Source organism: Ostrinia furnacalis, unplaced genomic scaffold, assembly GCF_004193835.3.
Source record: "Ostrinia furnacalis isolate ACB-3 unplaced genomic scaffold, ASM419383v2 OfSCF7086, whole genome shotgun sequence".
Classification (NCBI taxonomy): Eukaryota; Metazoa; Arthropoda; class Insecta; order Lepidoptera; family Crambidae; genus Ostrinia; species Ostrinia furnacalis.
In genome coordinates, this window is record NW_021137325.1 from 485240 (window position 1) to 507617 (window position 22378).

Here is a 22378-nt window from a genome sequence, read left to right on the forward strand (position 1 = left end):
CCTAGTCTGTGTTTCTTTAGTTCGTTCGTTTCAGAGAAATGACGTCCACTGCTGGACCACAATAACAACCGAGTCTGTGTTTACATTTACACTGGTTTTTTCATAATTGAAATATCATTATCTGATAAGTACAAGTAATGTAAAAACAGTTGAAGCTTAGAGTAACATAGAAGAAGCAAACGTGCATATTCAGTAGATTGCTTTTCCTCTAATTCCCTTCGTAACCTCTTCTATTTTCAATATGCCTAATGTTTCCTAATAACGTTTCCCAAATTATACCAACAAAACTTTCGTATAGTAATTTCCAACGAAACTGCAACAAGACGGATCATTAGCAGCGTTTCACCGGCGCAATGACATATCATTTTGCCATACAACTGCTATACTGTCGCTATTCGACTCGCGTAGTTATTACGGTGACGACTAACGAGATATGGTGACCCTGTTTTGTAAAATGTCATCCAATTACCTACTCCCTACTCATTCTATTGAAAGCATTTCGTAAAAAAAAAACCTCGGAAATCGGAGTTTATTAAAGGGACAATATTATTTGATCCTCTAAAAACTAATTGATCTTTTTTGTATGTGCACTTTTAAAAATAAATGATGTTTTTTATTATATTTTATCTTTATATTAATTATTGGGTCTATATTAGTTGATCTACGGATAAATTATGAATGATCTTCATTAAAGGTAACATAATATTTATGTTTAACATACTCTTTTAATATTTGGTAAACAAAAATAATATTTGATCCTCTTTTTTAGTTATTGATCTTTAATTTTGTCAATTTGATGATTTTTATATCAAGTTTGCCATTTAATATTGATCACCTAATAAATACATTTCGATCTATGTATAACTTAACTTTAAAATATATTTGATCTAACAAAAAATATTATTGATTAATATTTTTAATTAAAAAATATCTTTTAATTTACGCGGTACTTTACAATAAGCAAGCAGAATGGTACATTGCCATGTTTGTTTTAAATTACAAGCTTTGCTTAGTTTGGGACTAGAGGCGCTATGTAAAATAATTTCTTACTTCTGAAATCCCTGAACCCGACATCATAATTTTTACCTCTTTATTTTTTTCAAATCGCAAGGTTGATTTTCTCTTAGTATACCGATCTCGACCGTAATCAGTGACCATAAAGTCATCTGTCAACGGGTCGATTAGACACGATAAAAGCACTAAACGATATTTGTTTACTTTTAGTGTGACATCGGGTCGTAAGGCCCTGATAAGTTTTTTTTTCCAAATATTTACTGTGTTTGACGAAACAATTGCAAAACAATATTTATCTTTCGTACTACTGAAAAGACCGAATATATCCATCCCGCACCAACGCATCCAGCACCTTAGGTCAATTCGACCCGATAACGCAGTGTGAACGTGTTAAGTATGCTTTTTTAATAAAAAAGAATATTTGAACATCAAGTGCATTTAAATAGTTTCCATCCTTTGACTACAACTTAATAAAAATAAGTACCATAACATGATTATTTTGAAGATTATTTGATATAGAAAAAAATAATTTATACAAATCGAATTATTTAAAAAACGATCACAATATTGAATATTTGGTGCTCATTTCTTTTATTTTTGAGGACCAACAAGTAACGATCAGATATAATTTTTACATCTCAATTTTTTTTTGCGTAGTTCAAAAGAGGTTAATTTATCGATCGATTTCATTTATTTTATGTCTCAAAGAAAGAGGATCAATCATTAAAATAGATGACCATTTAGATTTTTTTATTTGCCGTTTTTGCTAATTTAAAAAGATCATTTAAATACATGCCTTTATTAATTAATTGTTCCAAGCTTAGCACAACTTTTCTGAACGTGTGCCATGGAGCATATCTTAGTATCAAATGACGTAGAGTTTCTTACGGTCCCCTCTCGTACTATCAGTCTCAAAATTCATCAAAATAGGTTCAGCAGTACCTAACTGCGTAGGTATATCCAATGACAAATCAGGCAAACGAATAACAGGTATTTTTGGTTTTACTTGTTTGATTCATTACTTTCCATTGGTGAATCAGCCTTGCTCATTATTTGTTTTTCATTTGGCACTTCTATGATTAAGAAACCACATAAACTAGAATTTTCGTACTTAAGATTTTAGATCAAAACATTATTATTGACAATAGTCATCAAAATAGATGAGATAATCACAAGTAACCGCGCTACCGAAATCGAGTAAAGTGACATCATTAACTCGACTCGAACTCATCAAGGCTAGCGGGCCAGGAGTGGGCAACCTTGGCGCTACTAAAAGGGTTTTTGTGCCCTTTACAAACTTTACTACGCGAGTACACGCTGATGGAGTCACGCGCGACGTAGTAAAAACAACAATACGTGTTTATGGTGATTTAAAAAAATGCGTTATAAGTTGAAATAGTTTGACGTAAAAAACCCTTTATAAATAGAGTCTATGACCGGATATAAATTCAAACTTTGCTGAGTGTAAAAAAAAGATTTCGGACTGACACAGAATGTTTATCGCATACGAGTATGGGTAAATTAAACCAGTCATTCAAGAATTTTTTGCAACTAATCCAATTCCTTTTCGCCGGTACCATGACCATCTAAGTATCCCGTGCTAAATTTCATTGAAGTTAGGTCAATAGTTTAAGTTTTTAGATGTATTGGACTGCAGTACAGATTTAGTCCTTAGTTCTTTTTAAAATTGAACCAGCCTTTTGCTCATTACCAGTATTTTCTAATTATTTTCTTAAAGGCGTGTTAAAACAGAAAATGCGAAAAATCAAAAAGCAGCAACTCATGAAATTAATAGGCTATCACGTGTCCACTCAACCATCGGACAGACAAACAGCTGTTCTGAAAAGTATCGAGCGGTGTTCTATGGCGCGTGACATCGCAACAAAAGGTTTGCGACTGCTGGAGGCGTGGGACTCGGAAGTAGGGTTGCCGTCTTTCAAATTCGCAGCTGAGGTAACACGCGCAAAACCCCGGACCCGGATATGTCCACAAAGTTTTTTAAACTTAGTTTAATAAAAATAGTTCAAAATTTCATAAATCATCTTGAATCTAGCGATTCGGTACATCATTGTCGCGTCATCCGGCGGCTTATGACTTGAAATGCTTAAACCCATATTATCAAAATCCGTCGCCTGGACGGTCCCGGACGCCCTTTAAACTACAGGTCTAGCGCATAAAGGCCTATTCAGACCTAAGCGGTATTCGCTACCGTCTGCGGCAGAGTAAACCCAGTGGGTATGCGGTAATAATACTGTTCAGACCTAAGCGGTATTCGCTGCCGTCTGCGGCAGAGAAAACGCTCTAGCCGCGGTACTTGATACTAAATACCTGAGCGAAACCCGCGTGGTATGTACCTCTACCCACAGCGGCAGCGAATATCGCTCAGGTTTGAATAGGCCTTTAGTCTGAAGCTCATCTGAAGGCTCGCTGACGTTTGACGTCACAAAATCACCCTCTCTTGCCGCTCCCATACCTCAGGCATTGACTCATGCGCTAGACCAATAAAACCAATCTGGGGAAACCCGGACGGAAGGCAAGTGGCAGCCCTGCTCGGAAGCGATCACTATTGAGAGTTCAGTGGAGGTGGACCTACGGTTGGCCATCCGCGACTATACCCGTAGCATTCGGCGCGCGCGCAGCCTGCGCTATCGGACTTATTTGTTCTTTTTCTAAATCGCGGTTTGTGGCCAGTGGTCGTGTCGTACCCGTGAGCGCAGTGATAAACACTTCTTTGGATATTTTTTTAATTTGAAATACCAAACTGACAGTGTTGGATTTTCGCACGAGTCTTTTCAGTCTGTAATCTGTAAGTAGTTTTTTTTAATCTATTTTTTTTTATATAAAAATATTATCTAAGTACTGTTAACGACACTGGTTTTTTGCGCAATTGTAGGTACATTTTGCAAGCGAAAGATAATAAGGCATTGTTTTAAACTAAATGTTGGATGGTGTCAATCTGTCGTGAACAATGTGCCGCAATCACGCGCACCGTAATTGCAAGACATCCTGAGATAAGCGCGAAATTGCTACTTATAAATGAAAACTAAACATTGAAGAAATATCAAATTCACCTCTTTTAGCAACTAGTTAAGTCCTTTTTATAACAAAAAAATTGAGCCAAGATATTTAATATTTATTTATCTAAGTACAAAAAATAGTATTCACTAATTACTTACGTATTTATTTGATTTGTATGACTAACACCGAAAACATTTTGATGAAATTTATACAGATTTTTTTCTGTATAAATTCGACATTCGGCTCAAAATAACGATTTCTCTGAAGTCAATTAGATCTATTTTTGATATAGAATTATAGTATTTTTAATTGTGATCAACTAGAAAACCAATTTAGAGCATTATTTATAAATTAAACATTTTTCTAAATTCTTCTCCCGTTTCAAAGCTATTTTTATAATAAAGTATAACAAACATTCAGGACTAAAATAAAAAAAAAAACGGGACTATTCCTACCTCTCGTTCTCACCACTGGAACTCCTGTGTAGCCAGGATCTACAGCTTGACCGCCACAAAAACCCAACCAATGAAGGTCAAGTTTGTCCCGGGGGAAAGTTAAACTGTCATTGGACCCGCAACGAAATAACTAAAATAACTCATCATCAAACACGGAAGCGGTACAAAGGCCCAATTAAACACTCCCCGCCTCTAATTATTGCGGTCATCAAAAACATCTAACGACCAATAGGCTCTTCCGACCCGCACTTAATACGTCATAATATTAATAGTAATAAAACTTACGTAGATAACCAAAATACCAAATTGATGTTTAATTGCTCTGAATTATTGAATCATACGAAACAAAGAGTCTTCCAGTGACTTGGCCCACTTTTAGCTTGGTCCACGGGCCAAGTCGCTGGATTGTATTTTTAAATATTTTTTCTTCCAGCAACTGGGGCCCACCTTCAATGTTTTTTTTATTAATAAATTAAACACCAAATAAACAAAAGTCTACTCTAGAATCTTAGAGTGGGTCCAGTTACTACTGGGGTTGGCCCGGTGAACCAAGTCACTGGAAGACTCGAAACAAGAATCAGAACTAAAACGAATACGGGATTAAATACTTGTCCTAATCTCACAAACTTTTGCACCCCCTGTGGTATGCGAAACGGTTGTTTCGACAGGCAGTTAACCACATACATAACTAAACAGCTCAACGTAATTATCATCTTCTTCTATCATGTGAGTGGTAGTAGCATATGGTAGATCGAAGGGTCGACGGTTTAACATGCCTTGCGAAGCACGGAGTCTTATTTCTTTTTCGGACCTAGGTCGATTCAAGCCCATTATCCTAGGAACAAATAAACAAAGTGATTTAATTATAAATTGTTACTGGAAATTTTCGAACCTACGAGTTCCAGTACCTATTAGGTATTGTCAACATCATCATCAGGTTATTGTCAACTGAAAGAAAGAAAGAAAGAAAGATACATTTATTACAATGGACATCACACAAATACAGGCAATTACATAGACTGACTATAATCTCTCACACTAGGAAACCGGTTTGGGAAGACTTGATATTCCCATATTTCTCCTTGTTAGTTACATAAAAAAATATAATACTAAAGTCTCTTACGGAGTCTAGAGCACACAAACCAGATTTTAAAACTAAACTTTGAGGAAGTTGTACAACCTTTTTACCGGTTTTATCTAACTGGCTTTAAAATCCTATACTTAACGTGGACAAGTTTCCATTTAAAGCTTCAACGGCTACTGTTGCTTTTTGCCCTAAGGATAAAGCACGTAAGGATAAGCTTATTACAAGCTTTTTATTACTTTCACATGTCTGGTGTCTGTCGTCAAATCTTGCAACTTAAAATTGACCCACTTCCCGGTTTCCTATTGAGCTGAAATTTTGCATACATGTGTAAGTCCGATGACAGTGCAATATTATGGTACCATTGAGCTGGTCTGATGATGGAGTCGGGAGGTGGCCATAGGAACTCCTAAACAAAACGGCGGAAACTCATCGAGTTTGGGTTCGTTGGATTTGTCTTTTCGAGCACTTTGGTCCAGTTAACGTCCAGGGTCCTGAGATTAAGATATAACTAAAAAGTGTAAAATAAAATTATAATAAAAATAAACTTTTTTAAAAACAAGCTTTTATTCTGAATTTCGAAAGCTTGTAGCGCAAACAGAGAAAAAGAGGAATAAATTCCATGCGCGATACAAACTTTCGAAATTCAGAATAAAAGCTTGTTTTTAAAAAAGTTTATTTTTATTATAATTTTTTTTGCAGTTAAGCTTTATTGAAAGCTCTATCCTACTAATGCTTGGAATGACAACTTGATGAAAATGACAACCGGGGTGCAAAATGTCCACTTCTCGAAATGACAACTTCTTAAAATGTCAACTTTGCTTAAATACAACTTCTAATAATGTCTATTTCTCACAATGACAAATTCGCATTTGGTCAACTTCACACAATGACAACTCAGAAGAACTAGAACTCTAGAAATAATGAAAATAAAATATCAACAAGTAGTTGACATTATGCGAAGTAGACCAAATGCGAATTTGTCATTGTGAGAAATAAATAAATAGTCATTAAGAGAAGTTGTCTTCTAGCGAAGTTGACATTTTAAGAAGTTGTCATTTCGAGAAGTGGACATTTTGCGCCCCGGACATTTTTGAGGATTTGATGGATGTTTGTTTTTCTTTTCTCGCAATAGCTAGGTATTTATTTTTATATAAAAGACATACTGAAATCCAAGCCAAACCTCTGACAAAAGCTAGGAATTCTAAATAGGGAAGTTAAGCTTTCAAGGTGATGAAGCTTTAAAGCGTAGATATTTTAGTCTTTCATTTGTATTAATGTAAGTAAATGCATAAGTTGACATTTTCGGTTCTTTGAATAATGTAATTTCTGTATTGACATTTGATTTTTTTATTGGTATTTTATCACGTCTGTTATATTATTTATTAATGGGATTAATTGATGTTGTTTGTTAACAAAGTTATTAAATAAATGTTAAGTTATGCCAATACATCATTATTCCGAATTAATCAGATGACGATTGCTTTAGAATTGGTGTTAAAGATTTTATTTAATTGAAACAACAATGAGTATGAGTTTATGAAGCCCATTTGGGTTTAATAACATTTACCCCAATATCCATTCGTGGTCAATGCATCATAATGTAAACTACACGATACTTAGGTATTGATTGTTTTAACGGAATAATAAACAGTTTGATTGCATCACGCAAATCTAGGAAAATTACAACATGTACAGTCAGCGTCATATAATTCGTGACACTCGAAGTAGCATATAAGTTCGCAACACGTCTTTGTTACAATTGGAATAAGGTTGTATTATCATTATTGGCAACTTTAGGTGTCACAAACTATTTGATGCTGACTGTACCTCGTCAAACAATAGATTGATTTGGCTGACATTGCTTTCACCGAAAGCTGAATCGATCGTGTTTAATTTCAGTTAATTATGAACTTTCATAAATGATAGATCCTAATCTACCTACTCGATTGCGAAACAGTAGTGTTTTTTTGGTTAAATAACTTTTTAAAATATTGAACTGAAATTAAAGAAAATAAAAAGATTATCTCTATCTTTCTAATGAAATTGATTCAAGCAGTTTCGCCAAAATACACACTATACTTGCTCTCTTTCCTGAATACTAAATCAGGGCCTCTTCAAGTGAGTTAGAGGCACTTACAGTGGGTCTATAGACAAAGTGCAAATTATAATCGCAAACCAGTCGAAAAGTGGTCGAAAAGCCCTTTTTTTATCAAAAAATGCATTTTGTCTAGGGGACAGGACGGGTAGGTAGTATGTACCATCCTAGACTGCATTTCAAATTCAAATTCATGGTTTCTTAATAAACCGCCGTAAGCTACTTATAAAGCTCTCCATTATTACTCAACGTGGACCTTAGTATGTCTTTACTAATCACAAAACAAACATTAACAGTATAGTTACGGACTTTGTATACACTACCGCTTACAACATTACATACAATACATCTGCCATCTTGTATTTACTTTGCAATATGTCTGCCATCTTACTATTTTAAATGATACAAGAATACCTAGGTCAAATTCACCTCCCAATATAGTCCAAGGTCGAGCTGGATTAATAAAATGTTCATTATTCCATTAAACTGCTATATGTTTCAATTGGTTCTGGTATTAACTGGATATCTGGTTTTTATTGGCAATAACTGAAATAATACTAGACTTCATCCTCTTAATTTAATGTATAGCACATCAGACTATGTATTTATTTTTGTAGAAAAACAGCTCTTATTTTAAATATATAAGATTCACAGTGTTGAGCTTGACATGCCGTCTCTACATTAAAAGAATAGGTCAAATCTACCGCCAAAGGTGATACAAGGCCAAGTTGGATTATTATGTATGTTATTCTTCTATTCTATACTTGAAAACTGGTTCTTATTGCGAATATCTGAAAAATACTAGTAAAGCTATGACGGAATGCTAAGGTTATATTCATAAAATACATAAATACTTAACATACTAGTAGCAGTAGGTAATAGTCGCATAAAAAATTGTTACAAGCTAAATATATGGTTAGAGCAAATATTTCAGTGGTAGACGGGAATCGAACTAACGCGAACGGTCTTAAAGCAAAACCGTTCTTTTAACTTTTTATGTAATTATTTAACTCAGAGGGCCTATTTTTATCTAATCGTGAAAATCGTACCGCCTATGTTCATCAGAAATAATAATATGGGATTTTAATCGTAAAATAATACCTATTTCTAATCGGTACAGTGGTTTTGTTTCAGAGCCTATTAAATACAAACGAACAATCAAATCTTTCTTCTTTATGTAATTAGTGTAGAAAAAAGTGTCGATGAAGCGTAAACTCTACCTATTGGTTTTCTCACATACGCCATAACGAATCTCACACCAATAATATAATTTGCCTTTACACGGTCATTAATGTAAAACGCGCACTAGGTGAATAGGGCAATTGGATGACCCTTAAAATGCAGGCCGAGGCCTATTAGCGATACCTATCTTAAAGAACTGTAAACAACACATCACACTATACATCTTTGTTGCAAAATAACACCTATTGACTAAGTACATAAGGTGCAAGTGTTAAGCTTGATCTGCAGTCGACAACAGTGTTAATGCCATGTGTCTTAAAGAATTGTTTGAATAGCACATCCACCTACACATGTTGGAGGTCCCGTATTTAACATTTTCTAAATAATAAATGTTAATGTCCATTTTGGAAACTAGATGGCGCTGTTCTTACGTAGACCGCGATATCAGAACTTCCAAAAAAAAGAGGTTTTTTTTTATACATCTTTGTTGCATTATAACATTTAGTACAACCACATAAGGTGTCACTGTTAAGCTTTATTTGCAGCCGACAACAGATGCGCCAATGCTATGTCTTAAACGACTGTTTGAACACCACATAAGCTTTTACATTTATGTAGCAAAATCACACCTATTTTTAACCAAATAAGGTGCCACAGTGTTAAGCTTTATATGCCATCGTCAACAGATGTGCCACATCTGCCTCAAGGCCTGTTGACCCGAACAATTAAACCAGGTTTCGACACCAATTCGGCAGACAATTGTATAATGTTCAATCGATTGCATGGCGTAAGATTTATTTAAGCCACTTACACTACCTTTAGTTTGATTTGTCGAGCAATAGTTGTGTAATTTGCTAGAAAGAACATGAAACTTTCTTCGAGTTGTTTCAAAATACATAACTCTTGTACCAGATTTAGGATTCACTAAGTTTTAGTCATTAATACAGAAAATTAACAGCATTTGTTTCACAATATTACCTTCAGTGTGATTTGTCGAGCAATGATTGCGTAATTTTCTAAAAAGAACTAAGTAGGTAACTTTCTTCGATAGGTTTCAAAATACATACTCTTTTTTAACTAAGAATAAGGAGGAAGGAGTCACTAAGAAACTTTGTATTCATTTATACAGAAAATTAGCAGCGCTTATTTCACAATATTACCTTTAGTTGTGTAATTTTCTAGAAAGATCATGTGTTTCATGTATGAAACTTTCTTCGATCGGTTCCAAAATATAATACTCTTTAGTAGTTACAAAAATAATAAGGATTCACTAAGAAAGTAGTCATTCATAGTTTCACAATACAAATTAAGTAACAAAAATTAAATTAAATAGAGAGTATAGACATGGTAACAAATAAACTTAAAAGTTCACATAATATGTTACAAAATGTAATTACTGCAATTCGTTACAAATACTCGTTATCGAAACGAATGCAATACCATAAAACCGTGATAACACACATCTTTCAAAATCACGCGGTAACCTTAACTTCCTTTGTTATCGCATCCACACAAAGCCTTCACAGTTGGCTCCGTGCATACACAATGTGAACTCGTTGACCCCTTGTTCTAACAAATCTTTACACTTTCAGACAAAGCAAAGTCCCAGACCAGTGCGAAGACGACGCCCACAAAATCAAACATCTCGACAAACTCGAGAGCAAACTCCAAGGACAGTTTGGCCGATGACAATGTCAGCCAGACCTCTGTAGGAGGGATCAAAGGGAAACTTGCAGCCCTATTCAGTAAAGAGCAGACGATAAGCGAGACGACGATAGCTAATAAGTTCAAGCAGGAAAGAGAGAAAGAAATGGAGATGTTGCAGAACAGATTCAATTATAAGGTAAGAAAAAGATATTCTATTATTTATTTTTTTACTACGCGGAACTGATGGCCGATGGGCCAGCAAGGTTCTGGAGTGGAGGCCACGTACCGGACGTCCACCCATAAGGTGGACCTACGACCTCATAAAGGCAACAGAAAGGCGCTTGATGCAGGTCGCTACCAATTGGTCATTAAGGAAATCATTGGGGGAGGCTATGTTCAGCAGTGGATGTCTTATGGCTGAAATGATGATGGTTATGATTCCATTTCTCAACGCAAAGCAACAGTCTAATGCTTTAGTCACTTTAAAATCGATGATGACTATATCAAGTCATTTGGAAAATCCATTATATCTTTTCCTTTAATTTGCATTTTGCGTAAACAAAATCCTCCGTGTCTTAAGTTTTACGATTTTCCTGTTAACTGGTTTGTACAGGAAAATGTGATAACTCGGTTTCTTAGATTATATTAAATCTTAATCGACATTGGCCTGTGTAAAATACGTAAGACCTCGTAAACTGCAGACTTTTATGCTGGGTTGCACCATCTTACTTTAACTTTGACAAACGTCAAAAATCCGTCAAACTTCACATAAAAAGACCGGTTATTGGTATTGTTAAAATAAGGTGGTGCAACTCGGTCTTAATCGGCCGATAGTTGGGTCGGGCTGTTAATCAGTATGAACATATAAGCAATTTATATTTTTTGATGTATGGAACTGCGCACATAACACCGGTTTGGTGTCGGGAGATTCTTTATACAAATTGAAAGTCGACCCAACTATCGGCCGATTATAAATCCGTAGTCTGTGGGGTAACTAAATGTATAGGATACAGTCGCCAGCATAACTACATTATTGTCGCGAAACAGCACCCTATTGCCATTACACAAGTGAACCAAGTCAACAATGTGTGTTGTTTAGTTAGATGAGTCAGTCTGTACAATGTAAAGTTTGAAAAACTTGGTTTTTATTTACGCACCCTATTCGGGTTATTCTCGTTCACGTTGGTTTTATTCTAACCGTCTGGATGTTTGCACAAGACAGTTCTTTCACTTTTTGTCATTTCATAAAGGTGTGCAAATAACTTAGCACTTCTTATATCGGTATCTACGCAACAAGTAATATTTTGCAACTTGTGTACTTTGTCCCAAAACAGACGATTTCTTATGACTCATGTTTAGGAGTTATGTCGGAAGAAAGAGGTCTCGCTTCGAATCTAATTATAACCTCCCACACGAATTAGAAATAGAAAGTGGTAACAGAATCACTCTCTCTGCCCTTTGAGTCATTCCCGTGAAAAGGGACTCGTTAAGTTTGTAACTTAAAACCAGTTTCATTAATAAATCTGGAAATTTTCAATTCCGAGCTTTAGTTCTAGCGCTTAATTCAGTCTTATCAACTTGACACAGCATACAAAATACAAATCTGAAGCATAAGTATCGCTGACGTTTGAAGTCTCAAAAACACCCTCCCGTGCCGCTCCCATATATTTTATGCCCTAGACCTAAAGTCTTAGAAGCCGAACATCTGAGCTGTTACTTTCTGCTATGTAGTTTCAATCCATGTTCTGTATAGCTAGAATTAAAAACTTAACTATATTATGTGTATACTTCATTTAATAGATGTTTTATTTCAATTTTAGCCCCCAAAAGAAACGCCGGCTCACGACAACGGCGATTCTGACGACGAGCAAAGTGACAATGACCGTTCGGAGAAGGCGCCGCTTATGGGCAGTGCGCTTAACCTCGCGAACGCCGCGAAGAAACCTGAAATAATCGCCAATGTGCCAAAAGTCACGTTCGACGACAAAACCAAAGCCCAGGAGCTCATAGACAAGGAGGCGGAGAAAGAAAAAGTCGTTGGATCGCAACCAGTTAAAAGGAGAAGTAAGTTTGTTGACTTCGTTTACTTTGTTGTTTGTAGTGGCAGTGATGATGCAACTTGAACCGCTAAAACCAGTTACATAACTGCTGTATCAATAGGTAGTTTGATTTCTTGTTGATAACTGTAAGATTTCAGAAAAAAAGTTCTTAAAAAAGTTAATAGATTTTAAAAACATTGATAACTTTTAGAATCGTGCGTAGTTTGTGAGATGACTACTACTTACTACTTTAATGGGAAAATGCAGGTTGCACGTTGCATCATTCACATTTCAACTATTTTAAACATAGTACCTATGTTGTACTTAGAGCGTTGCACTAATATTTCCATTCCATTCCACAAGAACATCCCGTTAGAATATAGATTTTGTTTCTAATAACATACAGAACTCAAATTATCTTCAGTGCTCAAATAGTTACTAGTGACACAGTAAAACTAGTTTCGCAAAAAGGCTCCACTCTTATCAGCACGTTCTGTGACCTGGAAACTTCAGGGTTCACGCTTGACGGTTCTTGTGACGCATTCCTCGGTTATTATCCGATTAACAAGACCTGTACCTGCATATTTTAAATTTTAATGCTTAAGAGCTAAATTTTATATTTTTATTTTATGTGGACATACGAGTACATAAAGTCAATGGACGACCCACACGGCCACAAGTTGTGAAATATTATTTTTATACGTAAATGTCCCAGCACACCCAAAAAGATCCTAAACAAAGTTCCAAAAATTTCATTTTGGTGAAATCATCACAATAAAAGACCCAACCCAAACATTATGGAAATATCAGGTTTTTATCAGTGCTTAAGGCAACTTGTTTTCCAAGCCACATTTGTCTCGTGTGTTACATTTCTATTTTCGGAAGATCCATCAATTTTTTTGCCTGTATTAAAGTGATGACAATTCACTTACAGAAGAATGTTGTGGTCTTGTAAACTTGTCAATACGTTGCAATTGTCGACATTCCATCACACTAAATGATTCGATAACTTTTATAATGCGAACAGGTAGGGACTGAAATTCGTTGCCTGTTACTGTCTTTCCCGAACGCTATGATCCGGGCCTTTTAGGCCTCAGCCTCGAACTTAGCGGGCAGCGGGGCGGCGGCGGCGGCGGCGCGGGAGCGGCAGGATCTTATGCGTAAAATCAAATAGACTGGTTCTCGAAAACAGCGGCGCGGCAGCGGGCAACGAGCGGGCAGCGGCGAGGGAGCGGGCAACGAGCGGGCAGCGCACTCCTTCTTTTGCCCACAATAAATCGAGCGTTAGGAATAAATTTGAATCGAAATAAAATTGTCGCCGTTGTTTAGACATTTCGTTTGCGAATAAAAACAAATATCTCGATAACACAACCCCAAACACAACACTTCGCCGCTAAAGCGCCGCGCGAGGTGCCCGCTTGTTTCGAGAACGGGTCTGCGTTGCCCGCCCCGCTCCCGCGCCGCCGCCGCTCCCGCCCCGCTGCCCGCTAAGTTCGAGGCTGAGGCCTTACCTTTAAAAGGCGAGAGTGAATATGCAGCTACAGGCCATAAAATATAATATGTACCATCCTAGACAGCATCTCACTTAACATCAGGTGCGATTGCGGTCAAATACCTGCCTTGTTCTTTATAAAAAAACGTAGTTAAATGCACCCGTATGATGCAGTCAAAAGCATGTAGCGTGGATTGGGAGAGGCGTGTGTGTGACATCAATATAGGAAACAAACGAATCACTTCCATGTAACGTCACGCGTACGCCTTGTAACAATGTGCATATGCCTTAATAAATCTTTACAAATGTCTCACAACTAGCTGACTTGGCGGACTTCGTACCGCCTATGTTTATCAGGAATAATATAGAAGCTTATTCAGTACAAACAATAAAATCTTTCCTCTTTATAATATTAGCGTAGATGTTACAACCATTCTCTTTCTCATTCCAGGTTCCCAAGACTCCCCAGTAGTACTATCAGTTCTGGAAGACGTAAAACGGATAAAAGTGAACAGCAAAAAGGAACCACTGACAAACGGACTGGTATTACAACAGCCTGGTCTCTACCCCCACCTGTCTGATATAGAGACTGACAATTCAAATACCCAGGAGGAGTTCTCCGACTGTGGAGGCTCAAGGTGCGGATACTATGCCCTAGAATGCGTATTCTTCTTCCTTTGCATTTGAATATTACAGGTGTTGAAGACGGGAGAACTGTTTAAGAAGTCCTGGAAGATTCTCGGGAGAACCGGCTTTATTTTAGTCCTCGCAAGCTCTCCTAATAGCAGACTACAGATTTTTTGTTGGCCGATAGTTGGGTCGGGCTGTTAATCAGTGTGGATATGTATGAAAGTGCGCACATTACACTGATTTGATATCGACCAATTCTTCATACAAATTAGAATCGGGCCCAACTATCGGCCGACCAAAGTCAGCAGTCTGCGAGTCTAATCGGTTGCATTTTTAGTATTGTTTCGTTTAACCACCTTGTCTGCATTTTATAAAGATTATATCTTCAAAACTTGCAAAAGCTCAACCTACTTAAAAGTTAGCTCACGTAAAAGGCCATTGCACTTAATTGCATACAATTAAATTAAATTACCATACATGTATGTAATTGAATCAATAACGTATCATTATCAACTTGTAGTGCGACTTTTAAGTAAACGTTCAGATTTTCTCATTTTGCAAAAAGGGCATGACGTTAATATGAACTCCATCAATATCTTGTCTGTTTATAGGCATGATATTAAATTATACGACACAAATGCTACATTGGCAACTGGTTTACAACTTGTTAAAGGAGTTAGATATAAAATGGAGGTTAATTACAACCGTGCTATTACGGTGGCCTACTCTAAGGCATATCGTCGGCATTGAGGATTTATCAGGCCATTGTTGGATGCGGGTAACCGCGTCGTGTATCGATGGTATGCCATAGTGAAGAGATAGAGTAAGTTATCTTCGTACTAGTTCCTTAATTTAAAGATTTTGGAATTCGCATCAAGCTAAGAAAGAAGCAAGATACGATGCCTTTGTATACCAACATAGAGCAATAACAGAATTTGATTTGAAGATGCCTATTTCTGACTTTCATATTTGATATGCATGAGAGTATATCGAATGACAAAAGATGATTTTCTTTCTTCTTTTTAATTTTTATTTTATTTTATTTTATTTTTCTTTATTCAGAAAACCACAGCTCTTTATAATAATAATACAAATTATAATAATAATTTATAATAATAATAATAACACGAATTGTACTGTAAAGTATTTTTACGCTATCACTGTCTGTCAAATACTGATTTTACTTAGAATAAAACAGACAAAAATGGTGATTTAGCTTGTCACAGTCAATGCAAAGGAGATTGGTGATTTAGCTAGCTGGTTACAGTCAAACGAGTATGAAGATGATACACTGTTCCCTTTTACTGTGGCATTGAATTGACAATTGTGTGTTTCTGAGGTGCGGTTTTTGATCTAATCGAGTGTGACATACCCTTGGTTTCTCTATCATCAAATTGGTTGAACTACATATTATACCTGGCTGTATGTTAAGAACCACTATTAGAAAATATTTAAAAAAATGTTTGGTCAATTTGAACAAAATTTAGAAGCCAGGGTCAGTGTCCAAGGCAACTTACTTTTTTTTTACCAAAAGTAACGTGCGTAAATAATTTTTTGAAGCAATGTTATCAACTAGTGCCTAAATGTAGTTGAGACTGAATTTTGTAAACTTTTTTATATCATTTAGTTAGGGTCGTATAGTGAAGTCTGTGGTTCGTGACTGTGTACTCTATAAACTAATGCTATAAGGTTGAATTTGGCTGTATAATGTTGGTGTCGTTAGCTGAAACCTAACTATACCTACTATGAGAAGTTCTTGAATTTTTTTAAAACTTTTACCTGGTAGGTACCTAGTGGCTGAATTGTTGCTAACATATTTTGAACTTTATTGAGATAATATGATAAGGTTAAAATAAAATATTTTGCCCTGTACCAGTTAAAGGGTTAAATTACATTTTTCATAGGAACTATTCTGAGGAAAAAGTCCCAATAACAGTTAAAGGAACTACCGCTAATAACTAATCATTTTCAATAGTCGATTGCAATTGTTTACATCAGCCAGCATTTATAAGGCAGGATGCAACCTTGACAATGGCTTGGTTATGTGGGCCAAAGTTAACCTGCAACCGGTTTGGTTGCACACTTGCATACTATTACAAGAAAACGTATAACGATGCGCGAGCGCAAACAGTGCGGGGATTGCCGGATTAATAAAACGGTCCGAGTTTTGGGACCTTCAGGGCTATTACCAAACGCTACCGTAGTTTCGGATCTATCTGTCACTGTCGCTCATGCTGGCTTCTTGCGTGACAGGGATGGCAACATTCGAAACTGGATCACCTTTTTCGGAGTAACTTCTGAGTAATTTTTTGTGGTGATTCTCTGACATTTCTTATATGCAATTTATATTAATTAAAATTGCTGTCAGCATTTGTGTATTTCAATCTAGTTTTATCGAAAAATACCTACCATAAAGACAGATTATTGTAATTACATAAAATTGGCCAAGTGTTCGCAAGAGTTGGGTCGCTTTGTTAATACCAGTATATCTTCTACTATAATAATAACCAACCTGCAAACTTGTAAAGGTATTTACGTAACGCCAATTTACATAATGAACTAATCAAATCTTATTATTTATTCCTAAGATTTGCTTCTAGTACATTTAGCGGCGTACAAGGTAAATAATACACCGTGATCAAGTGTTATGATTACTTAGTAATAACATGAATTTTGTTTTGTATAATATACCTGTGCCTGTTTCCTTATACCTAATGTCCAAGATTTACCTTATATCTTGATGATTAACGGCTGGACTTGCGCTGTTATTGTGTAAAACTGGCAATAAGTGGGAATTATATTCCCACATGGCATATGCTCAGTTGCCTCATAAATAGTGGCCTATAATAAATAATAATAACTATCTTTGGACTTATGTTCTGCCATTTCTCCAACTCTTAATTGAAAAGTATTATCCTTAACTAAGAAACGTTCTTGATAATAATACAAGTATAATTTTAAACAATAAGCCCCATGAGGAATTTCTCTCGACTCAAAAATTTCAGCTAATCTCAGGCTTGAACTTATTTTCGAGGTTGAGTCAAGTTTTGATATTAATCTTACGAGCAATAGAGCGTTAAAGTATTCATCAGAACCAGTCAGCCAAATATCCCTTCATTAGTCAAAATAACAAAAGGTTTTACTACCAGGTAGGTAGTATTAATGAGGACGACTGACTCAGTATCCTGTTGATATTTTTATTTTTTTTATTTTATAATATGCGGGCGGTATCCAAAATACCCGGTCACAGTTAGAATTTCACAACACACCGTAACCTAATACTGAATCATCGGTCGAGCGAAAGCGTCCAAGTGTCAAGTTTCAAGTTATTACTAATCATATAAGCATTAAATTAGCTGTAGGAACAGGGCTATTATTTTGGGATATAATATCAAGTCGTGTGAACATTTTAAGTTGAGTCCTGACCTTTTTTTGATGCGATTGTCATTTGTTACACTGAATGCGGTCTGCGGTTAGGTCAAATGAACGCTGCCCGCACCTGTCAGTTTGCGTTCAGATCGCATCAATACAACAATGTTGTTCATAAATGACGCGGGCTGCGTTCACTTTGACAGCAAAGCGCATCCAGTGTAGATATCCTCAAAATCAGTTTCGGCTACTATGTCTTGATCGATGTAGATCTTTTCGGGACCTTTTGGCTGTTAGTCTGAAAAAAGAATAGGGTGGATTTACGTAGTAAGTTATGAGCTTAATTAGATGACAGCACCAAGCCAAAACCTGTAGCATTAGCGCGCAATATAATTTTATCGTGGCCTTTTACCGATATTACGCGATAAGCTCATACATTTGTCGTGCACATCCTTAGCCGGCTGGTATGCTAGCGACTGTAAAATCATTTTGAGACTAAAAAATTCTTAAATGAGATGCATAACCTGATCGTGTCATAATCACAGGATATAGGCGTCTTTATAGTAATTTTACTAAATCCATTCCCCGATACACGATGAAATGCCTGTACAGCCATTATAGCTTCCGAGTACATATTATTAATAATTATTAATAAGTTATTTAATAAGACTGTATGTTGCCTATTAAGTAGATAGGGTAGGGATATCAAAATACATCAGTAACTTAGTATGTATTCGTTTATTTCTAAATCTTTTCAGTTATTACATAGGGTTCTTTACATAATTTGATATAATTCCATTAAAAAAAATTGTTTTAAAAGATTGAAGAAGTCCCAAAAAGGTACTAAAACTGCTTAAAATATACATAACTAAAAAATAGTAATAATATTATGCATTTAACCCATGTAATATAATATCTAGCGTTACGTACGCTTTATATGGACATATCTAGACTAGGCCATTTCAATGTATCTTTGCATAAACCGAAGTGTAGCATAATATTAATATAAGCGTAGATATTTATAATAATTACTATTTATCTTTTCGTATATATTTTTGTGCATTTGTTACTATTTTTAATGAAAATGTATTTTATTTTTAAATAACAAATGCTTTGATATTACGTTATTTTCGTATCGAATAAGCTTATCTGAGATTTAAAAGTAATTGACTATTACAAAACTAAACGTAGTTTACGATTTTGCATGCGATAACAATCGAATAACTCTTGCCAGTTAGAACAGTCGACGGCATATTTTGCTAATTATTGTGGTTTCTTTAGTTGTAATAGTGCAACAAAATGTAAAGCTTGATGTGCGGTCGGCTGTACTAACAATCATTAACCATTAATGTATTTTAGAATACCTATTATACGATTTAAAGACCTTTATTCTGAAACGTTGCTCAAAATTGGTTTCAAAATCAAGAAAGTATAGATTATGAGTCCCTCTGGTGATTGGTTTAATTTGGACCAAGATGGAATGACTCGTTGAAACTTTATATTTGAGCATGGTTTCAGAATTTGGACCTTGAATAGTAAAATAAATATCTGGAATAATATCCAATAATACTATAGACAGAAATACAATTGTATTAGAAAATAAAAATAGTTGAACTCTTTTCGATTCCATAAACCTTATTCTCATTTTAATAGACTATAATATTATATCAATGTAGGTCAATTTATTGTTAAGACTGTTTCTACGAATGAAAAATTAAAATCTCGATGTTTTAAACTTGTATTCTGAAAATACATTAAAAAATTCTAACTTAACCAATCACTTTCTATCATTCTATGTCATGAGTTTATGTCTAAATGAGTATGAGTTTTCATGTATTTTTAGAATACGAGCCGTATAATTGTTATTTATTTACTTCTGTAAGCACTAACAATAGACTAAATATCTTTATTAATTTACTAAAACTGCTACTTTGTAATATTTTTTTATCATTGAGATTGCCGTGTTTTTTCTTAAAAACACTTCGACTTAACCCTTTACACGGCAGTGGGAATATAGTTCCCACAATATTTTGAACTTTATTCCCTTGTCTAAAGGTTTGAAATTAAAAAAATATTTCAAAGTAATGCGATTCCCAGCTCTAATAATATTTTATTTCAGGTTCTCTTGATGTTAATATTAAATTTTAAGTTCGATGTCTGTGATAATAGGAACTTTTTCTATAGTTTTTTATTTGTAAAATAAAGTGTTGAAGTCATTTGTGTTTTTCATTGTCCTTATTTGCCGTATGATGATTCTCGGTATGCAAAAATTTTAGTTCCAAATTTTTCCTTGAACAATGATTACGTAATCTTGGTCAATAATGCGTTTTATAAAAGCAATGGAGTAGGTATATTATTATAAATCAACATAAATAATAGAATGAAAAGTGATCTTTTTTTCTACGTACCAGAAATTTAAACCTACCTAAATCACCTTTAGACCTTTTAAAAGCACTTAATCATGATGATATTACAATTTCTAGACCTGTGGATAATAGACTCTCCTTGATCCGTATCTCTCCTGTGTTTGGTCCAAATATTAAAGTTCAACCAATCAAAAGTCTCAATCTATGCTTGATATTGAGTCTAGTTTTGAATTTCTGTCTTTAAAACGGACTAAAGACTTTAGTATACCGACAGCATTTCAAGGTAAACATAGTGGCGTCTTGAATGCAGTCGTACTTAATGCAACAAAAATTTACGAGGTTTGTTCAGAAAATATCGGGAATATTTAAATTTCGCGAGTTTGGAGACCCCGACTGATATTTTTTTTATATTGTTATATTAGATAATAGCCCCTGAAGGCTTGTTTTAAAGGCGCCAATATTAATAAATAAATATCCATCTCAAAAAAAGAAAATTCACGGTATTTTTTTAACAGACTAATATTAGACTCATGTGCTATCATCTGTACTTTAACGCTTTTTAATCTGGGGCTTAATGAATCTAAATTAAAGACAGTCTACAAAGAGACCTTAAATAGGTGTTAAACCCCACTAATACCAAATACTAATACTTAATAGGTGTAATGATTCAAGAATTTATCAAATGACGTATTTAACTAACAGAAAGACCTACTTTTAAAAACCAAAATAGACATAAAGCAAAATGTGTCACGAGATAAGCCAATAAAGCCATTAGGCGGTAAATGGTTGAATCATGTGATTGACAGTTACCGGATAAACGGGGAGATCGGCCACACACGGCACTCGATTATCCACTTATAAAAATATAATTTCTCTATTCACAAGGCGTGAAATAGCGCAGTGAGCTGTAAATTATATCTACATGACTTGTCTTTTAATAGGCGGACATTAGGTCCATGCCCATATTTTATAAAAAGCCTAGTTTTTAGATTTGATTTAGTAGGTGAGGTAGAGTAATCTCTCTTCTTGCAGTCTACTTACATAAGGGTCAAAACGTTCCTCGGAATCTTCCCTTCATCTTCCCTTCTGAAGACTTCAGTAACTCGAAAACTAGGTCACTTTTCACCCTAGTGCAAAATGCACTCAACCTTCTTCACAATAAGTTCGACACCTTTGAGGAAAAACAAAGAGTAACTCTGTTTTGTACAAATCGATATCGATACAAAAACCAGCTGCATTATCTCTACAGGTAAACATCAGGTGCGATGCGATTGTGGTCAAATACCTGCCTTGTTATGCATAAAAAAAAACTTAAAAAATTTCAGGCTTGAAAGTTCTAATAATAGGATACAACAATTAGTGGCAAGTCATCGCTCCGAAAATCGAATACCTTCACGGAACGAAGTATAAAAAAAACACCATAGCGAAGGCCTTTTGATAATTTTTGTCATGTTTTGCCATAATAATAACTACAAGAATATTTAAGGAAGAATTAATTTATTTAAAATGACACTTTCACAGAGTTCGTGCAGTAATCACGAATCAGACTAAATGTACTTCCAATTATGTTTAGTACCTTCCGACACAGAATCCAACCAGCACAATGGTTAAATATCTTGCTGTCACGATAGAAACAACCTTCGGTATTACGATTCCCATTTAAAAATACATACACAAGTCATCATCATGATTACGTTTTAAAACCACAGAATAATAACGAATCCACTGGTCATATTGTATTATCATGAGAGTAAAGCTTCAACCACACCAACGCGTGCAGATCGCCATTGCCCGCGCGATCAAAGGCCAATGACAGGTCGCGCGACCCATGACAGTTCACGCGACCTGTCATTCTCCTATGATCGCGCCGGCGACGGCGTTCTGCACGCGTTGGTGCGGTTAAAGCTTTGGTGTGGTTGAAGCATAAAAGTAGTGGATCCAAAAGAAAATTTTTGGAGACTAAAGAATAGTGTTTCATGACAAT

At 35.4% G+C, this 22378-nt stretch overlaps 1 protein-coding gene across 4 annotated transcripts in view; it reads left to right on the forward strand.

Annotated features, from left to right (window-relative positions):
• Nucleotides 1–22378, forward strand: part of scra (anillin, actin binding protein) — a 64903-nt gene that overhangs the window by 26973 nt on the left and 15552 nt on the right. For all 4 annotated transcript variants that reach the window (XM_028319083.1, XM_028319084.1, XM_028319085.1 and 1 more), the window contains exons 8-10: nucleotides 10444–10694; nucleotides 12319–12562; nucleotides 14481–14667. In XM_028319083.1, coding sequence (XP_028174884.1) covers nucleotides 10444–10694; nucleotides 12319–12562; nucleotides 14481–14667 — 682 coding nt within the window. The remainder of the gene's footprint in view (nucleotides 1–10443; nucleotides 10695–12318; nucleotides 12563–14480; nucleotides 14668–22378) is intronic.